Source organism: Apteryx rowi, unplaced genomic scaffold, assembly GCF_003343035.1.
Source record: "Apteryx rowi isolate R43461 unplaced genomic scaffold, aptRow1 scaffold_181, whole genome shotgun sequence".
Lineage (NCBI taxonomy): Eukaryota > Metazoa > Chordata > Aves > Apterygiformes > Apterygidae > Apteryx > Apteryx rowi.
In genome coordinates, this window is record NW_020448097.1 from 379,546 (window position 1) to 397,249 (window position 17,704).

Consider the following 17,704-nt stretch of genomic DNA (forward strand, 5'->3'; position numbering starts at 1 on the left):
AAAACCTGATTTCCCAGCAATCACAGAGGATCAGATCCCATGAACAAGGCACATGGGTTCTAAATCAGTAAAAGCATCTAGATACAGTGTTCCTACAAAAGCAATTTCATTTCAGACATGCCCTACTTATTGCCATTCTAGCTCTATCACAGCCGACTCCAGATCCGTCTTTTTCTAGAATTACCAAGCTGTACATGCATCTTGCTGACTTGTATTTTTGGGCACATCCCATAATAAACATTCTCCAAACAGATACTCAGTGGGCCTATTTCACATAAGTCATTTTTCTGTCAAAAGCAAGATCTGTCATCTGGAATTAATAGAATAAGAAGTCCATTGGTAAAAAGGATTGTACTGTGGTGGACAAGTAGCAAGTTCTTCATCTGATATGCTGTCAGACTCCAAGCACCCACTTGGCAAACTGTTTTTGAGTAGGCACTTCAGCCATGGAAATCTCTGCCCTGCCTTTTTCGCGTTTACTGATTTGTGTTTGGACCAGATAATTATTTTCACATAATGAAGCCATTATAGAGTCAACTTAAGCTTCATAAAGTTTGTTGTGTTTTTCTTTTTTCGCAAGTATTCTCACCTTCTTTCTGTTATCGTTAGTGCTGAGGTTGCAGTCAGTACCTGAGACTTCACTTGCCTCTTAAAGTTTGTAACTTTTTTTTCTACCTGCAACTGTAATTCAGCATTTCTCATTTTCACTGCACAGATGCTGTCTGGCATAACCATAGAAATAATCTCGTTTTTCAGATCAGGAATTCATGTTGTTGATACTTCCTGAGCCAAAGTGATATCCTCTGCTAGATTTTTACCTGGCAGAGTATCATCTTCTTTTAAACATCTACATGTACAACTGTTCACAGCAGTATAGATATTATATCTATAGTATATCCTGCTACCACTTTCAGCAGTAACAGAAGTCTCCTGTTGTTATGAGCTTTCTTGACATATCACCCTTATGAAGCATTATATTATATACAAGAGCTGTTGGCTTTCTCACTTGCATGTAATGGGCAGTTATCTGCTAACTTGATATCCTGAAATCTTTGCTCACTTTGTGGTAGAGGAGAGTCATGAATTGTGCGCTAGAATTGATATTCAATATTCATCTTAAAAAGTCAGTTGACTTGTTACTATAATAACGCAATTGCTTTGCACCCTGTTTTTCTTTGAAGTGGGGGAGGAGGAGAATGTTCATGTTTATGAAAGTAGCTTAGCTTCCTCAAAGTATAATTTCCTAGCTCAGAACCTTAGGAGATGGAGTCACCTCTGTTTTTTGTGTTTGACAGAGTTTCTGGTCTTGGTAGCATTTTCTTAAGTTACTTCTGCATTAATTCATGAATCTGGTGAAATCAATTCCTTTGTTTTCTATCTTCTCTAGATTTTATCTTAGGATCTTATAGATATAAAAACTTCCTGTGTAGTGGTGTATGCTGTTTCAGCCCTTTGAAATTTTCATTGTTTTCTTAGATTTTCTCTGACCTAAGTATTATGTAACTAAATCTGCACCTTCTTCACTCCCCACTCCCCCATAGCATAGCAAACTGAACATTGAAATAATCTATGATTAGCATTCTGCCATGAGAAAATAATTTATTGCTCTTAATTCTTTTGGGCTGAGCTAATTTCCATTCTATAAAGGTATTTGTGTACACTTTGTCTGAGACTTTTAAGAAGCCAAAATGTCAATTGTCATTTGATTCTCCTCACGAAATATTTTATTGATGCATTCAAAAAACTCAGAAGCTCTATTTCCTTATGCAGAAGCAGATTGGTTAGATTTGCTGTATCATGGTCATCTTGCTGTTTAGGTCTCCATTTGTTTATTGCACTCAGGTATAGCTCACTGGTGAGTAATTTTTTAGGTTCATCCTCTAGTGCACCTTTTAAAAGTACAGGTCTGTTTTTCCAGGGTAGCATCTGTAGGACTCAAAGTGGACCTGCATGCTGGGGTTTAGAGGTAAATGTCCCAGGAAGACCTTGACTGTCCCGTCCTTAGTGAATAAAGCCTTAAGTACCCAGTCTGATCTCTTAGCTGTCCCTGCTTTGAGCAGGAGGTTGGACTAGAGACCTCCTGAGGCCTTTTCTGACAGAAGGATGCGGTGGTTCTTGATTCTATGATCTTAACTTAATAAACAATTTTATATAAAACTACAGCAAAGCTTGGTTATTTGTAGATTGAGTCTGGATAACATTAGTAAGAGCTCTCCGAGGAAGTTCTGTACTAATTGTGATCAGGATTTTACTGCTTTTGTCATGCTGCGGTTTTCTGTCTGTCGAAAGAGGATCATTGTACTCCACAGTTGTCCTCTTGAGGTTCTCATGAGTATTAATTGGTCAGTTGATGAATGCTTTGCAAACACTAAGGAAGCTGTGAATGCTAATGAAGTGGCTCTTCTCTCTTCTTTTAGTATAATATTTGCATGCTCTTTTTCTTACATTTTAGATTCATGACACTAAAGAAAATTTTGCAGTATTATTGCCTAATGAGGTGTCAGAATCTTTTGGCATAGCTACCAAAAGCAGCATGTGGGCTGACTTTGAGAGGCACACAGTATGAGTGGGAACCAGGACATCTCAGAGGGACACCTGTGGCTAGGTTGATGCAAGTTTAACACAGGACCACTTCCCAGCTTCGGGGCTTGAGTGCGTACTTCGACTGTGTTTCAAATCATCATCTGGGCATGAGTTCTAACTCCCTCCAAACTTTCCATGCCTGAGTTTACATTTGAAGGAATTACAGCTGTGCAGGATGGACAGGGACCTCTTGCTGGTTGTGTGGGAGCAGGGACTTTGTGTGTTGCATGTCTCAGCAGGCAGCTTAGGTGCGGTTTGAAAGATTTGGGATGACCGGCTCCTGGCTTCTACTAAATCCTGAACTCAGTAAGAGAAGGGAGCTGCAATCTCACTTTTATGCAAGGTAGTGCTAAGAAGGTAATGGACTGCATTTGGCTTTTTAGCCGGCATCTTCTTGTTTCCTCATAGTTTCTATGAGTACTATGACTCTCTGACTAGAATGAGAAAACTACAATCCTGCAAACCATAATGAAAAGTTCTACTTGCCCTGATGTAGTCAAGTTTCTTAAATGGTTAATCTAGGTCTGTGAAATTCCATTTGCATAGTTTCTCCCTGTGGGGAGCATTTCTCAGACTTGTGGAGATCTTTCTCATGATTTGAGTTCCATACACTTTCTGGAGTGTTTTTTTTTATATTAATAGTATTTTAATTTTTAAGACATAGACCATTATTAAGACATAATAGGAAAATAAAATATGCATAATATTATGGATACAGCTATGTTACTATTGTTTTAGAATTCTTGTTTGGAATATGTTTGTTCCTAACTGTTCCTTCTGCCTGGAGCAGTGTTTTTTTAGAATCAGATTTCTTCCTGTTACTTACTTTGATCTGTTTAGGTAACTAGTCTTACTTGATTTTTAAAGGGCAGTTGTGTACTTACAGCATGGCACACCCTGCAATTTGATCACTGCTGAATTTCAACCATATGCAAACAATCAAGGAATCTAAAAAGCTTTAACAAATGTGTAAAAGGTTGGCTTAAAGGCTGACCTGTACCAGTAATCCTAGTGGGACAACAGGACCTTTTGTTTTTCAGAAGTACTTTGTTTACTATGGGATGGAAGCATCTCTTAGAACTGGGAGTATTTTTTGGAACAAATAGTACATGAACCTTAGGCTGTGAACGAAGTTTCTAGTGCTGTTACACTTTTTAAAGAAGGAATCCTTCAGGATTTCTCCTGGTAGAGGCTGTTCCACAGTGTATCTTTGTCAAGTAGGTGTTGCTAATAAACAATTTATTATGCCTTTTGCAATACTGCTTAGCCATATTTTAATGCGCCAGTGTATATAAAACTCTTTTATATTTAAGGGAGTGGTAGATTTTTTTTTTCTTTTGGTTAGCACCTCAAACTTTAGCCAGTGTTTTTAACTGATACCTCTGCTTAAATGTCTATGTACCTATTGAAGTTAAAACAAACAAACAAACAAAACCCTTGCCTAAACTTCAGAAATGCAGAGCATCCTACAACACAAGTCAAATAGACTTGATGTTGTTACAACACAAGTCAAATAGACTTGATGTTGTTACCAGCTTTATTTGTACTATATAATCTGACTCCCGTAATGTATAGAAATAGTGGGATAGCAATTATCAGTATGCTGGGATGAACATGAGAGACAAAGTCTGAAATAAGGAATAAAATGTTGTATTCATACAATGCAGTTTTGTAAGATAGATAATTAAATCTTAATTTTTCTGTCTCTTAGATGATGAAGCATGCCTGGGACAATTATAGGCAATATGGATGGGGACATAATGAGCTCAAACCAATTGCCAGGAAAGGACATTCCACCAACATATTTGGTAGGTTTTATGTTCTATTTTTTTAAGTATTTCTGTCTGTATCCTCCCTGAAAATATGCACAAGCTTCATAGTAAATTCTGTTCTAATATAAATATTTTGAAATGTGAACCAAAGTAGTGTATCAATTATTTCAGTGATAATTCAATGAATTACTTAACTATCCTTTGTAGAAAGTATGTTCTTAATGTTGTGAAACCTAAGCTGGGTCTATGTGCACACTATTACTTTGATATGTATACAGATAACAGTTAGAATATGGTGGTAATGTTTAGAGATGCAATAAATTAAAAAAAAAAAAGTCTTCTCTAAATCTTCATGTTTAATCCTTTGCAAATATGATACAAGGCAAAATGTGCGTGCAAGATGCCAAAAAGCTGCTAGTAACAAGATCAATTTTGATGTAAGTTGCTTTAAAAAAAAATCTAGATAATGCAAAGTAGTATTGTTACTTGACATGTGAATTGAGGAACCTGAATACATAGACTTGAATGAAAGAAAAAAACAAAGTTCAAAATATAGAGGTTTGAGGGTGGGGGAAGGTTTCAAAGAAATTCAAGGGAAGGGGTGAGAATGTTTGAGCAATGGAATGTGAATATGACTGTTACAAACGACATTTGAATAGTACAGAACATGAGGAAAATAAAGATCAAGAAAGACAGTAAATAACCTGTGTTGTATACATGTGATCAGACTAGATAATTGAATAGGCTTTTCTTCCTTAAAATTTGAGTGATTGGGAGCTGTACTGTTTTTTGGTATAGTTGGCAATGTAGATGCATTAGGATAGAATAAATAGAATTGTGGTTGGTACATGGCATTGTACTGTGCATGCTACTTGAACCAGAAAAGAATCCTTTTTTTTTTGCCCCAGTTCTGTAAGACTGACAGTTTGAAAAACTGGTTGTAACTGTTGGCACCTCAGCCCTGAAGGTTCCTTGTGTTCATCCTCTGACATAACAAAACGCTTAGCCTTAATCGCTAACGTCAAAGTTAAGCCTGGATTGATCCTGAATGTGCAGCACCTCAGAAGACTTAAAGTTCATGCGTTTTTTTGAAACACACTCAGCAAAGCTGTTGACTGTGATTCTGTGTGTTTTTTGGGGGTTTTTTTGGTTTTGTTTTTAATTCTCTTCAGGTTTTCATACTGCGTTCATCATCCCTGTGGTATCTGAGGAAGGTACAAATTTGTCATAACCACTTTTTTCATCAAGAATGAGTGCGATTTTACTGTGTATACCTTAAGTATGTTAGTATTGATTATAAAAATCTTCATTTCAAGCAAACAATATTATTTATATCTTTTCAGGTAGTTGGCTAATGACCTTGAGTGAGGCTCTCATTGTAATTGGTACTTTGTTTTGCTTTAAATCTTGAATCTGTTTCATGTGGATAACAAAAATAGAGATTAGGACTGTGCAAGTGTCTTTTTTTTCTGCTAGGTGGTTGAACCTAGAATAAATTATTTTGATTCAAATCAAAATGTTAGCTTTTTGTTTTCATGTTTAGAGAAAAAGTAAACTTTTAGAAGAAACTCATTCCCAAAGAAGATTTGAAGCACTTGCTTCAAAAGTATTGTAATACTTAGAGGATTTTTTTTTTTTTGCTCTGTTGCTTCCCCTGCTCCCCTTAAATTTTATCTTGAAACCATTCTCATATCTTACCAAATTAACAAGTCTGCACCCAAACTGTGTTTTTCAGAAAATAATTTATTGCATGATGAACATCAACGTTAAAAAAAAAAAAAAAAAAACTGTTGGAACATGAGATAGAGAGGAGAACTTAAACATGGCACACTGCTTCTTCCCCTGCTCCCAGTGAAGGAGTGAGATCCTATAAGAAGAATGAAAATTTCTGTAATACTTTTAAAAGAAAATGATCTCCTATAGTCCATGGACACCTATTTAAATTTGTAAGAGAGTGATTTCAGCTTCTGTACTACCCTATCTGCAACAAGCACTGCACCTTTACTGCAAACAAACCCTTCAGAGTCTGATGTTATGATTGCTTTTGTTCATACCTTTTATTTTATGATTGCTTTTGTTCTAGAACTTGGTTTGTTACTCTTTAGTGTGGTGTGAAAGATGGTATTTATCCTGCTTCTTTATGTTCCCTTATAAAGAGAATTAATGGTGGAGTCGTCCAGGTGTGAAGTGGAGCAAGTTAGCATGCTCAGGAGGAAGAGGTGTCCAGAATGGAGGAAGAATTGGAACAGTAAAATACAAGAGTGTGAAGGATGCTGCCAGCACTGAGCCTTGTGCAAGGAAATAGTGTGAGACGGCAGGGCAGGGAAGAACAGAGAGCGACAGGCTTTTGCTGTGATAGACAGGAAGGCATTTCTTAGGTTTCTGAAGGGTACTGCATAGTTTGCAACCTGGAAAGCCTCCAGGTTGCTGGACTGAAATCAAACTTAGAGGAGATGACCTACCAACAAAAAATACAGAGAAGTGTTTGTTTATAAACCCCTTTTGTTTCTAGTCTGTCTTATGTTCACTTTATGTAGTAGCTTTTTGGGGGAAGTAAAATTTATTCTAATATCCAGAGCTTTAAAAGCCTTTGGGGAGGATGCTTGTTACACAGAGAACTGGATCTCCCTCAAAAGCTCTGACTAACTCAGGTCCCATTACATGTGGACATGTCCAAATAGTGCACCATTAACAGTAGTGTTTCTGGTAAGTTTAGGGGCTAATAAAAACTCCAAGGGCTTTAATTTTTAGATAGATGTATTTTGGGGGAGCTCTGGGGAACAATACAAAGTATGGGCGACGTGTATGACTTCTTCCCAGTACTGGTCAGATGATGTCCCTGTTTTTTGTTAATCAAAGAGATGTTTTTTGAATCAATTAGGTTGTGATAGTGTTGGATCAGGGACATGTAAAATGCCTGGTATAGTAGTCTCTTATTCCAAGATAGTGACATTTGCATACTATAAAACACTAATTATAGTAAAATCTAGGGAAAATTTCAACACTAGACTTCAGCAATTTTTAAAACACTTGCAAATTGCTTTAAAATACTTGTTGCTTAATTTAGAAGAAGGGGAGAAAATGAGGAAAAAAAAAAAAGGTATAGTTTCGTCCCCCAAAGTAAAGATCTAGACTTTTCATTCTGTTCCTTTTGAACACCATTATACCAGTACTAGTAGATTATGTAGTGGAAAAATTGCTGTAGTGTTCACCCCTTTTTCTAGACTTAGATTTGATTTGAGACTCTGATTTGTACGGAATCCAGAAAACAAGAATGGAAGAGACTTTCCAGGTTGGTCCTGATTTCTGCTTCAGATGTTGTGACATTGTACAATCCCTTCCCTTGCCATTCCTGCTGTGGGGTTTTGAAATAGCCTTACAAGTGTAACATTTGTAAAACTGTTGTCAGTTTAAATTAATTCATTGACTGTGTGTGTGTATGTGTGTATATATATATATATATGTGCGTGTGTGTGTCTGTGTGTATATATATGCACACACACATATATAAATAAAATTGTTCTCATATAAATACGGTCCTGCTTCCTAAATACTTTCTTTTCCTCTCTGCTGTTAAGCAAACTATTAATTATTAATTGACAGAAGTCATATCGCCTTTCAGTTTTGGATTTGCTTGGTTGAAACAAGCCATGTTTTTGTTTCTTGTGTTCTTTGATAAGATAGGCTTTCCATTCCTGTGATCATTCTAGTTTCTCTGTCCTGTTTTTCAGCTTAATTTATCCTCCTAGGAAATGAGTGAGCAGAACTATTCCTAGATAATTCTTCATTACTACCTTGCACATTGGCACTGCTTGCATTTCTATTAGAAACACCTCTTTTGAAGCATTCAGTGCTGGAGTTTACTTTTTCTGTAGCTGTATGTCATCTGTAATTTGGGGCCCCCTTTTATCTTTATACTTGGATCCTTTTTTATTTCTGTTTTCTTTGAGATGTTGAACTTAGGTTTTATAGTTAAAATCTTTAATGTTCACCTGTGTGATCTTGTAGTCTTTGCTAAGCAATTCTGTTGCTTAATTAGCCAAGAATAATATTAGATTAGCCTTGGTCTGTAACCCAGACTCGCTATGAAATGAGGATTTTCCTTTACATGACAGGAAAACATTTTCCTAATGTTTGTTTTCAATGTGCCTGATGCAGTGTTTTTTTTAGTAATTTTCAATTACAACTTTCATCTAGTTAGTCTCCCTGCCCTGTATGCTTATCTCTAATTTGTCTCCTAATGCATTTAGGTCTGGAGGAGTCTGGAGGACCTTCTTCTTCTTTCTCCTCTCTTGGGATGCCTATCCTTTGTAGTTTTAGCATTTCTGACTTAACAAAATTGCTGGCTTCCTCTCCATTCAAGTGTCTGATCATCTTGTTCCAGCAGCTCTATCAGCCGGTTCCCTTAGTGTTTGTCCTTTTAAAATCCAGACGTTATCTTGTGCCATTTAATTTTTAGCCAAATCATGTTATGTTTGCTCTATTCAAGGCTATTTTGTAGGAACAACTTTTCCGTAATGTCCTCACTATTTACCAAGTCTAAAATAGAAGCAGCTATTGTTGATTTGGTGGGTGGTTGGTTGGTTGAGGGGAGGGAGGAGAAGTGGTTGTTCTTGTAGCAAGGGCTGTCTCAGCCCTTTCCCAGTACTTTACTAGTACTTTACCAATTTACCAATTTATATTTACCTGCAATTACACTCATCCCAGTGGTATTGCCTTTACAGAAGCATTACAGAATTTGTTTTTTTCAAATCTGATGCTCTTTTTTGTTTAAAAAAAAAAAAAGTCTCTCAGCAGAATCTCTTTTTATTATTCATCTCAAAGGTGATTTGACTCAAACTTTTTCTGCTGTTACCATGTCTGTTGTACTTCCATTTCATGTGAGATTCAACAAGGAGAAGGTATTGCCGTTGACACTGCATCTTTTTGGATGCATGAATCTTCTGGAAACTAGGTTACAGATAATTTTCAAGTGAAGAAAACATGATTAAATTTAGAAGGCAAATAAACTGTTAATCTTCCCTGTCAGACTCCCCTTACCCCTGCCAAGTAGCATATATCCACATTTATGCCAAGAGGAAGATCAGTGTTTCCAGCACGGCAAGGTCTAGCAGAGTTCAGGCTGGGGTAAGAGAAGGGGAGAGAGGTGGCCTGCACTGCTCTCCTAAGTCTTAAAACTAAGCCCTTTAAAACTAAGGGAAGGTGGTAAACTTTGAAGCAAGGTGCTCTGTCCCTCACTGATGCACGCTAGCAAGAATGCTGGTGGGCTGCCCCAGTCAGTAGCTTGACTTATAACAAAACCTAGTGGGGTTACTTTAATGGGCCTGCAACTTTATTTGGAAACTCTTGCCAGTCTTTTACAGAAGATGTCTGCCTTGGTGATTCCAAATTGTAAGGCAGAGCCTGCCAAGAGCCTTGCCTGTCAAACCACGTAGCCACTCTTTGGATAAAATCTTGAATAGTACCCCTCCAACAGCTTGACCAAGGCATTAGTAGTATGGTGCTGCTTTGGAAAAGTATAACTGGGAATTGATGTTTTTTTAAAGATATTCACTTATAGATGACATATAATACAAACCTTTATAGCTTCAGGTGTCGGCCCCCCCCTCCTCCTCTGCCTTTTTGTGGCAATGAAACAAAATTCTGTGTTCATGAGGCAGGGCAATAACTTGTTCCTGTTGTTTTTGAAAGTTGCCTGTTTTCGAAAGTGCTGCTGATCTCAAGATTTGTTGTTTATTCCTGTCCTTTAAGATAAAATAAGGTGTACAAAGGGGAGGAGAAAGTATAGCAGAGAGAGAAGGTACAACTTCTCTTTCTATTTTTAACTTTGATGTGCAGCTCTGATGGTTGTAGCAGCTGAGCTTAAAAAAAAAAAGTAACTGGGCTGTTGAAGTTGCTGGAACTATTTGATGATATCTTCAAAGCATTATTGTAGAAGTGGAGTTGTGTGGGGATCTAGGTCAGATCCTCATTACAATACAAAGGGTGAAAAGACAAGACTGCTGGAAAATGGAGAATGTAAGATAATGAGCAGGTATGACGAACACTGAGGTTGCTTTAGAAGGTTTCCAGGATTTAGCTGAAACCAGAGTAGTTGATGGTATTGCCAGCTTCCCTTGCTGTAATCTAATCTGGCTGGGATCGCTTTTGAGGATCAGAATGACCAAGTCTGACACATGCTCTTTAGAGACTGTTTGTCCCTGCACCTGTTTGATGACGTCCTATGTGAACAGCATAATGTGAACCATTAAAATTAATCAGTCCAGATATGCTTTGGAGATTATGACTCTCCACTATGTATATTTGTGACAGCTTTAAGTTCAATATCTTATGAACTCATCACTGTAGCACAAGTTTGAAGATCCTTTATTGTGAGTTAAATTAAGCAATCTGCTTTGTACTGTTGGGTTTGTATCAGTCTTCAACCTTTATTTATTTTTTCTGAAACTGTTTATTTGAGAAGCTGATTGACTTTAAGAAAACAAAAAGATAAAACACAACCTTGGGCAACTCAGAACATGGGCCTCTGCAAAAACTAGAATACATTGGCTTGTATCTTACCTGATGCTTTCTGAAATTACAGTTCTGAAATGTAATTTGTCTCTTGCTTTTTTTTTTTTTTGTAATCTTAAACCACCTAAAAATAAATGAAGATGTGCCAGGGAAGGATTTTTCAAATGAACTCTTCTCTCCAATAATTTAGAGATTCTTAAAGGTTTGCAGGTCCTTTTTCCCAGATATTTGGAAAACAGTTCACACTATAAAAAAGGGTTTGTCAGGAGAAGTGAAACAAAGTAATGATACAAATAGTTGCAAATTTACATAACTCTCTGTACTACTAGCTGTACATTTCTAGACTTTGCATTTGGACGCATTCTGTCTAGAGATGAGCTGCATTATGTGATGATGATCTGATATATGTATACCTGCGTAAACAAACAGATATGTCTAGATATGTTTTTGGTGTTGAGAAAAGATCTCTCCTAAGGAATAATGGTATAGGCTTTCAGTCATTGTAGACAGGTGCAAACAGACATGCCCATTCTTATGGACAGAGATTTAACAAATCAACTATTACTTCATATTCTGTCATGCTAGACCTGTCTCGTGCATTTGCAGTGCGTCCATGCCTCTCCTTTTCTTTTATCTCAAGTGCCATGCAAATGGTCTATTTAATCTGGGATGCCTGCCAGCTGTGTTTTGGGTTGTTGTACTCTAGGAGGAAGAGAAGGGTGCCTATGAAGTCACATTGTGGCTATGTTTGTATTACCTAGTGGAGCCTGAAGGCTACAATGCAGTGCTGTATTTCTTCCCTAACGTATGACCACATACAGCCTTTCTGTCTTTTGTGAGAGATTTCAGTCTGGCATGTTCGGGGTCATATAACATAATGTACTGCTCCTTCACACACATGGAAAAAAGTCCTTTCGAGGTATTCTGTGTTAATAAGGAAGATGTCAAAGGGAAAAACTTAGGGTTTCAGCTGGATTAGTTAGTGAGTTAATATTTTTTTGACTTGCCAACCTACTACTTGGTTTCCACCAACTTCCCACTCTTCCTGAGTGTGTCCTATTGTCTGGCCTGCCGCACAGCCCATCTCACCCAGCACCACCACTAAATCTGTGTGACTGAGCCAGCTGCCTGCTACCAAAGAGAGCGTGCCACTGTCTGCTGGGCTGAGCCGACTGCCCACTGCGGCTGCAGCAGCCGCATGGTGAGCTCTGGTCACAGGTCTGGTGCTGAGCAGTGGAGAATTGACAGTGTGTTTCTTTCCTGTGCCGAAAGCGGGAATAGCAACGCTCCCAAGCCCTATGGGGCAAATGCATCCGTCAGACTGCAAGAGTGTGCGGCTGCTGTGAGATGAGCTGGGTCAGGCAGAGGAGTTTATTTTTCAATTACCTTTGGCAAGTTCAGTGTAGCTTGGGGGTGTAATGTTATTTCTTTGTCAGGTTTGTGATCTGGAAAACAAGTGGAATATTTCCTGCATGTGCTACAAGAAACTGTTTTTATAGATGTTTTTTAAATTACCCTGGAAAAATATTCATTAGTTTATTAAATTACTTTTGTTATCTTTTGTTGTAACAGTTACTGGGCTGCTTGAACTGCTCTGATGCTATTGCCTGCCATCATCTGAGTAGTTGTGAACTTGAAAAGTAAAAGGACATAACTGAATGCCAAGGTTGTCAAATTTTGTGGGGGGGTTTTGTTTGTTTGTTTTGTTTTGGACTGCCAAATAACCAACATGTTTGTAAATGTGATGGAGATAAACACTGTACCTTTGCCAGGAAGAAATTAGATGATATGCTCCAAGGTAAAGATTCAGAGATGATCTTTTGAGAATATGCTTAAAAGCTTCTGGTGTCATCTTACCGTAAAATCCTAATGAAGAGAAAGCCAAAGGAAACAACTTCTGCTCAGCCTCTTTTTCCTGTGTCTGTGTTTTCAGCCTCTGAGTCCATGTAGAGGATAAATGAAAGAAAAAAGAGGAATGAGAGGTATATGTATAAACAAATATATTCTTGATTCCTCTCATCATTTTGGTGAAAGAAATACTTGATGAACAGTGGTTTTATCTGAACTGTACATCTGCATATAACCTACCCATCATTGCCTTTTCTCCCTGACAAATGAAAGGAAGAAGAAAATCCATCCACACTAGCTACTAAAGAAAGGTAATTTCATGATGCAAATTGCAGCTCAATCTCTGTGTTTCAGGTTTTATTTGTTTTAAAAGTAAAAGAAACTGGCCTTAGGACAGGCGTATAGCTGGGCCTATGCAGCTGTGTCCTCTGCAAAATCAGTAACGAGTGACTACATTGAGAAAATTTTGAACATTACATGTATATTGAATGTGTGGGTGGTTTCCCCACCGCCAGTAACAAATGTTGGAAAGACAGCTGCCATTAAGTGCATAATTCTCAAGAATTGCTGACTAATTCGATAGTGCAAGAAAAGTTGCATCAGGTCAAACGAAAGATCAATATAGGATCATTACTGTATCCAAAAATTGCCAAAAGCAGGTGTCTAGGGAAGAGAGAAAAGAACAGGATAAACACGTAGTAACTGAATGTTTCTCAGAATACTCTTCAGGCTTACAAAAGTTTGTGCAGCATTGGTGCTTCTGGAGTCAGAGGCAGTAAGGTTTATGTAATAACCTTCAGTGTATTTTTCCATGATTTTGTCCAATCTGTTCTTGAGTCTTGAGAGCGTCTGCAATATCCCGTTACAAGGGGTTCCACAGCTTGATGTCTGTATTGTGTGGAGAGCAGTTTATTTTGTTCGTTTTGAATGTTCTTTCCTCTCCCTTTATTAGGTGCCTAATTCTTGGAGAAGAACCTGAGAAAATATTTCTTATTCATCTTTTTCTTGTGAAAAGTCAGTTGTGCCTGTATTATTTGAAAAGTCTTGGTCTGTTAAGTCATTTCGCATATCTGTGTTTTTTCACATGCATAGTTTTCATCTTTCTCTTTCTCTTTTCTGTTCTTCTGTTTCTTTGAGAGGAAGACTGGAACTTTGTTCTGTTTTCTGTTTTGCTCGCTGTTCTTTTCTGAATAATTGTGTTTTGTGGCTTTTTTGATGCTTCTGGAGTCTAGAAACTCATTATAGTGTGCCTCTTCTACAGTTGCTCACAATTAGCCTTCTTTTTCAAGGTATGGATGCTGCAGCATATACAGCATTTTCACATGATTTATAAATGTGTTGAATAGCATGTGCCCAAGCATTCATCTCTGTAAGATCCCACTAGCGATTTTCCCTTAACAATGAAAATTGGCCATTTATACTTATGCCATTTCCTGTCTTTTAACCAGTTATTCATCCATGTGCAGATGGTTTCTTATTATCCTCTGGCAGCTTGGTTTTCTCAAGAGCCTTTTTTGAGGGATGTTCTCATGTACCCTCAGGATATGTTTTGCAAACCCTAGTGCTTTGCCTCACTGCAATAGACTTGATGTTTGTTCAGAGTATGATTGTTCTCTAAAACTCGCAGAAGAATGCAGGAAGGATGTAATTTGGTTGTGCAATCTCTCAGCTGCTTACAGTGTTGATGCCATACACAGAGACAACTATAGCTGGTTGAAGAACAGTTTTTGAACGTTATTACTATTTTGTCAAATTGTCGCAAGCATGCCTGTGCAGATCACAAAACTTTGCCGTGAGCAGCTGTCATCTTCTGTTTTTCTTTTTAATAATCTCTTTTTAATATTCTCACTGAATGCTTCTCTCCCAGTCTGTATTAATTTGTTTACTACATATTTAGATCAGTGGTTCTTAGTGGCTTTTTCATGTTTCTGGACTAATGGCATTAAGTAAATCAGATGTTATTCGGAAGATTGAAAATTCTGACTTTAAATTATGGTAATGAAATGCACAAATGCAAAGTGGAATTAGAAGTGCACACTTTATTTCTGTATTTATTTCTGTAATCTGCCTTATAGAACAGTAAGTACACACCTACTTCAAAGGATGAGGAAGGATTTAAGTCATGTTAGGGTATAACGCTCAGAATCATATGGAGAATACTTTTCTCCCCTCTTTAATAGCATCCTCTCCTATTTTTCTCTTATGAACTAGATGGTTTGCTCTGGGGAAAAGAATATATTTCAGTTTCCTGTTGGGAATCTTTGAACTTATGCTTGTTTTGATTTTGGAATTATTTAAGTTGAAGGACTGCTATTCCTGCATTGAAACTTGTTTCCCATCATTTAGAATTAAGAGTAGAGGATGCAAAAAGGAAATGAAATTAAGGCTATGCAATCTATTTTGGGCTGTGTTAAAAATTTTAAGTAAACAGGCATGACAAGTAAATAAGGATTAGCATACTGAGCTTGAAAACTAAGACAGGTAAGGACAGTACCATGGACATGCCAACAAAATTGAATGCAGGCATGAGTACACTTTGCTGTCATCTGAAGCCAACTATGAGGGAGCTCTAACTGAGAAGCTGTGCAATCATGTGAGTGCAGCATTGTGTTTGTGCCTAATGTACTTTGCTTTCTTTCAGATTGTTCATTTGAACTTTGCATTATTCTGATAAGGTTATTGGGCTTCCAAACTGAAATGAATTTCCCTTCAGTTGTCTTAGGGAAAATTTAGAATGTGGTTTGGACCTAAATGTGTAGGGATGGCCCAAACTTTTGATCTTCTGAAGATGGAAAAGCTTATGTGACCTCATGGCTTTTAGATGTGCCTTTTTATGATGCTATTCCTACTGCCTAGCTGGCAAAGAAAAAATTTTGCTTACAGTTATCTGTAAGAAATTATGTCTTTACTATCTTGGAAGATCAGTACTCAGAGTGCTTCATAAAGTTTCTCCAACTCAAGTTGCATAACCATACTGTAACTCGAGTTCTGATAATATTTTGCTCTCTTATTTGCGGTCTAATACCAGCCTTGCCTTGGGTGCTGCTGGGTTTAACTGACTGCTGTGTGTATTTGGATTCTGTGTGCTGCTGATCCATCATTCACAGTCTTTTCTTTTGAGTCTTTCTCTTTCTGATTTCTCAAAATGGAGTTGCTCTAGGTCTGTATTTTTATTTAGTTGTCACTGACTGCTTCTTGTGTGTAACTGGTTGCTTTGTCATCACCATTCATTTTTCACTCATTTTTCTTGCCTCCCCTCTGCTAACCTCTGTCCTCTCGTATTCCTCCTTTGCATTCATTTTAACTCCTATCTCCTCTCCCTTGTTCCTTCCTGGTCTGTAGCTCATTCTCATCTTTTTCCCCTCATGTTGCCACCTTTAGTTATCACTAAGTTTCATCCTTTCACCGATTCAGATCCTAGTGTGCTTCAGCATTAATCTTAATTATGTCTGCACACAATCCAGTCCTTCCTCCTCCTGTCTACAGTAATTCAGTTTGGTTTTTTTATGCTTGAAAATAAAATAATAAAAGAAATATAGAGGGGATGAATGGAGAGAAACTTAGAAAATTGAAAGAGTCTGGTACTAATATGCCAAGGCCTTTCAAATTTAGTTTTGAGCACATTCAGGCTTTGTACTAGAGAAACTGCATTCAACTGTTGCTTGTATGAAATCTAAATAAAAATGAAGGACCATGTAGGATTTGGTTGGAGAACAAAGCAAAGCACAATCAAATGAAGAGCAGAGAAAAGAAAACTTTACTGTAGTATAAATCCTTAGACAACATTTTTAAATTTGTAGGATGTTAAGGACATACTTAGGTATTTAAACAGTAGTTTGATGATTAATATCTACCTGTAGGTTCACATTTTAATAGATTAAAAGAAAAAAGACTAGAATGTACTTCACAGTTCTTCACTCTCATTCTTGTTTATAAAATTAAGGTAAGCATTATAACTGATTATTTAATGTTATTTATATACTAAGATACTTCTAGGATCTGGTACGAAAGATCAGGATCTCCCTTTTGTTTTGCCTATTGTCAGCAATTTAACAGAACTAAGCACTCAACGCAATATTGTGTTCTGCTTTTTTAATTGGTCTAAGATGTTGTAGGTAATTGGTTTCTTCATGGATGCTTAAAGGCTTACTTGTATTTTATAGCTGGGCTGAAATCGTACGTTGCATTTTTGTATGAAATGTATTGTTTCATCAAATAATCTTGAGCCATTTGTTTTCACGGTGGAATTAAACTCTGTTGTTCAGTAGTTTAATTCATTTTCTTAAACCTTATCTTGTTCCTTGTAGGTCATTAAGATATTTTATAGATGGTATCCTTCAATATTGGCAACTTTATTGCCAGAGCCTCATTACAGATAAAGAACACTGGGTTGATAATTGTTTGCTTTCAATTTTCATGTTGTGTATTTTTCTACCAGGTCTGTAATTGTGTATCACATTAAGAAATCCTCTTGCTGCAGTAATAAAACTTGAATTCTTTGTACCTTTTTAGACAGAAATTGCTGTATTTTCTCTAGATCAGTAAGGTCTTGCTCAGTCTACATGTTTCAGCCATTCTGAAGCTGCCAAGGCCAGAATGTCAATAATAAGAATATTCATTTTTTTAGACTTTAATAACTGTACATTTAATGTCAGGCTGAGTTTTCCAAGGAAACACTTTCACTCCATTGCTAGGGATTAAAACAGTTAAGTATGTGAAAAATAATAACTCTAGTCTTTTCAGTTCAAAGTGTACCAGTGTATACTACTTTGAGGAGGTTTTAGATTTTGTCTTTTGTTTCTGGAATCACCAAAACTGAATATTGGGGATGTGCTCTGGGACTTGGGCGCGTACCCATCATCAGGTTACTCTGGCAGTAGTGCTAGTCCTCTCCGAATGTCAGACACTGCTGATGGGCTGCCTGAGCAGAAATTTAACTGGAAGCTTGAGTTGGCCTCTAATGGCTTCGGTCCTCTTAGATTCCCTTT

General features: G+C 37.3%; 1 protein-coding gene across 4 annotated transcripts in view; it reads left to right on the forward strand.

Annotated features, from left to right (window-relative positions):
* The window catches only part of MAN1A2 (mannosidase alpha class 1A member 2), a 158,259-nt gene that overhangs the window by 46,685 nt on the left and 93,870 nt on the right, over positions 1-17,704 (forward strand). For all 4 annotated transcript variants that reach the window (XM_026061519.1, XM_026061521.1, XM_026061520.1 and 1 more), the window contains one exon: positions 4,295-4,391. In XM_026061519.1, the coding sequence (XP_025917304.1) occupies positions 4,295-4,391 (97 nt within the window). The remainder of the gene's footprint in view (positions 1-4,294; positions 4,392-17,704) is intronic.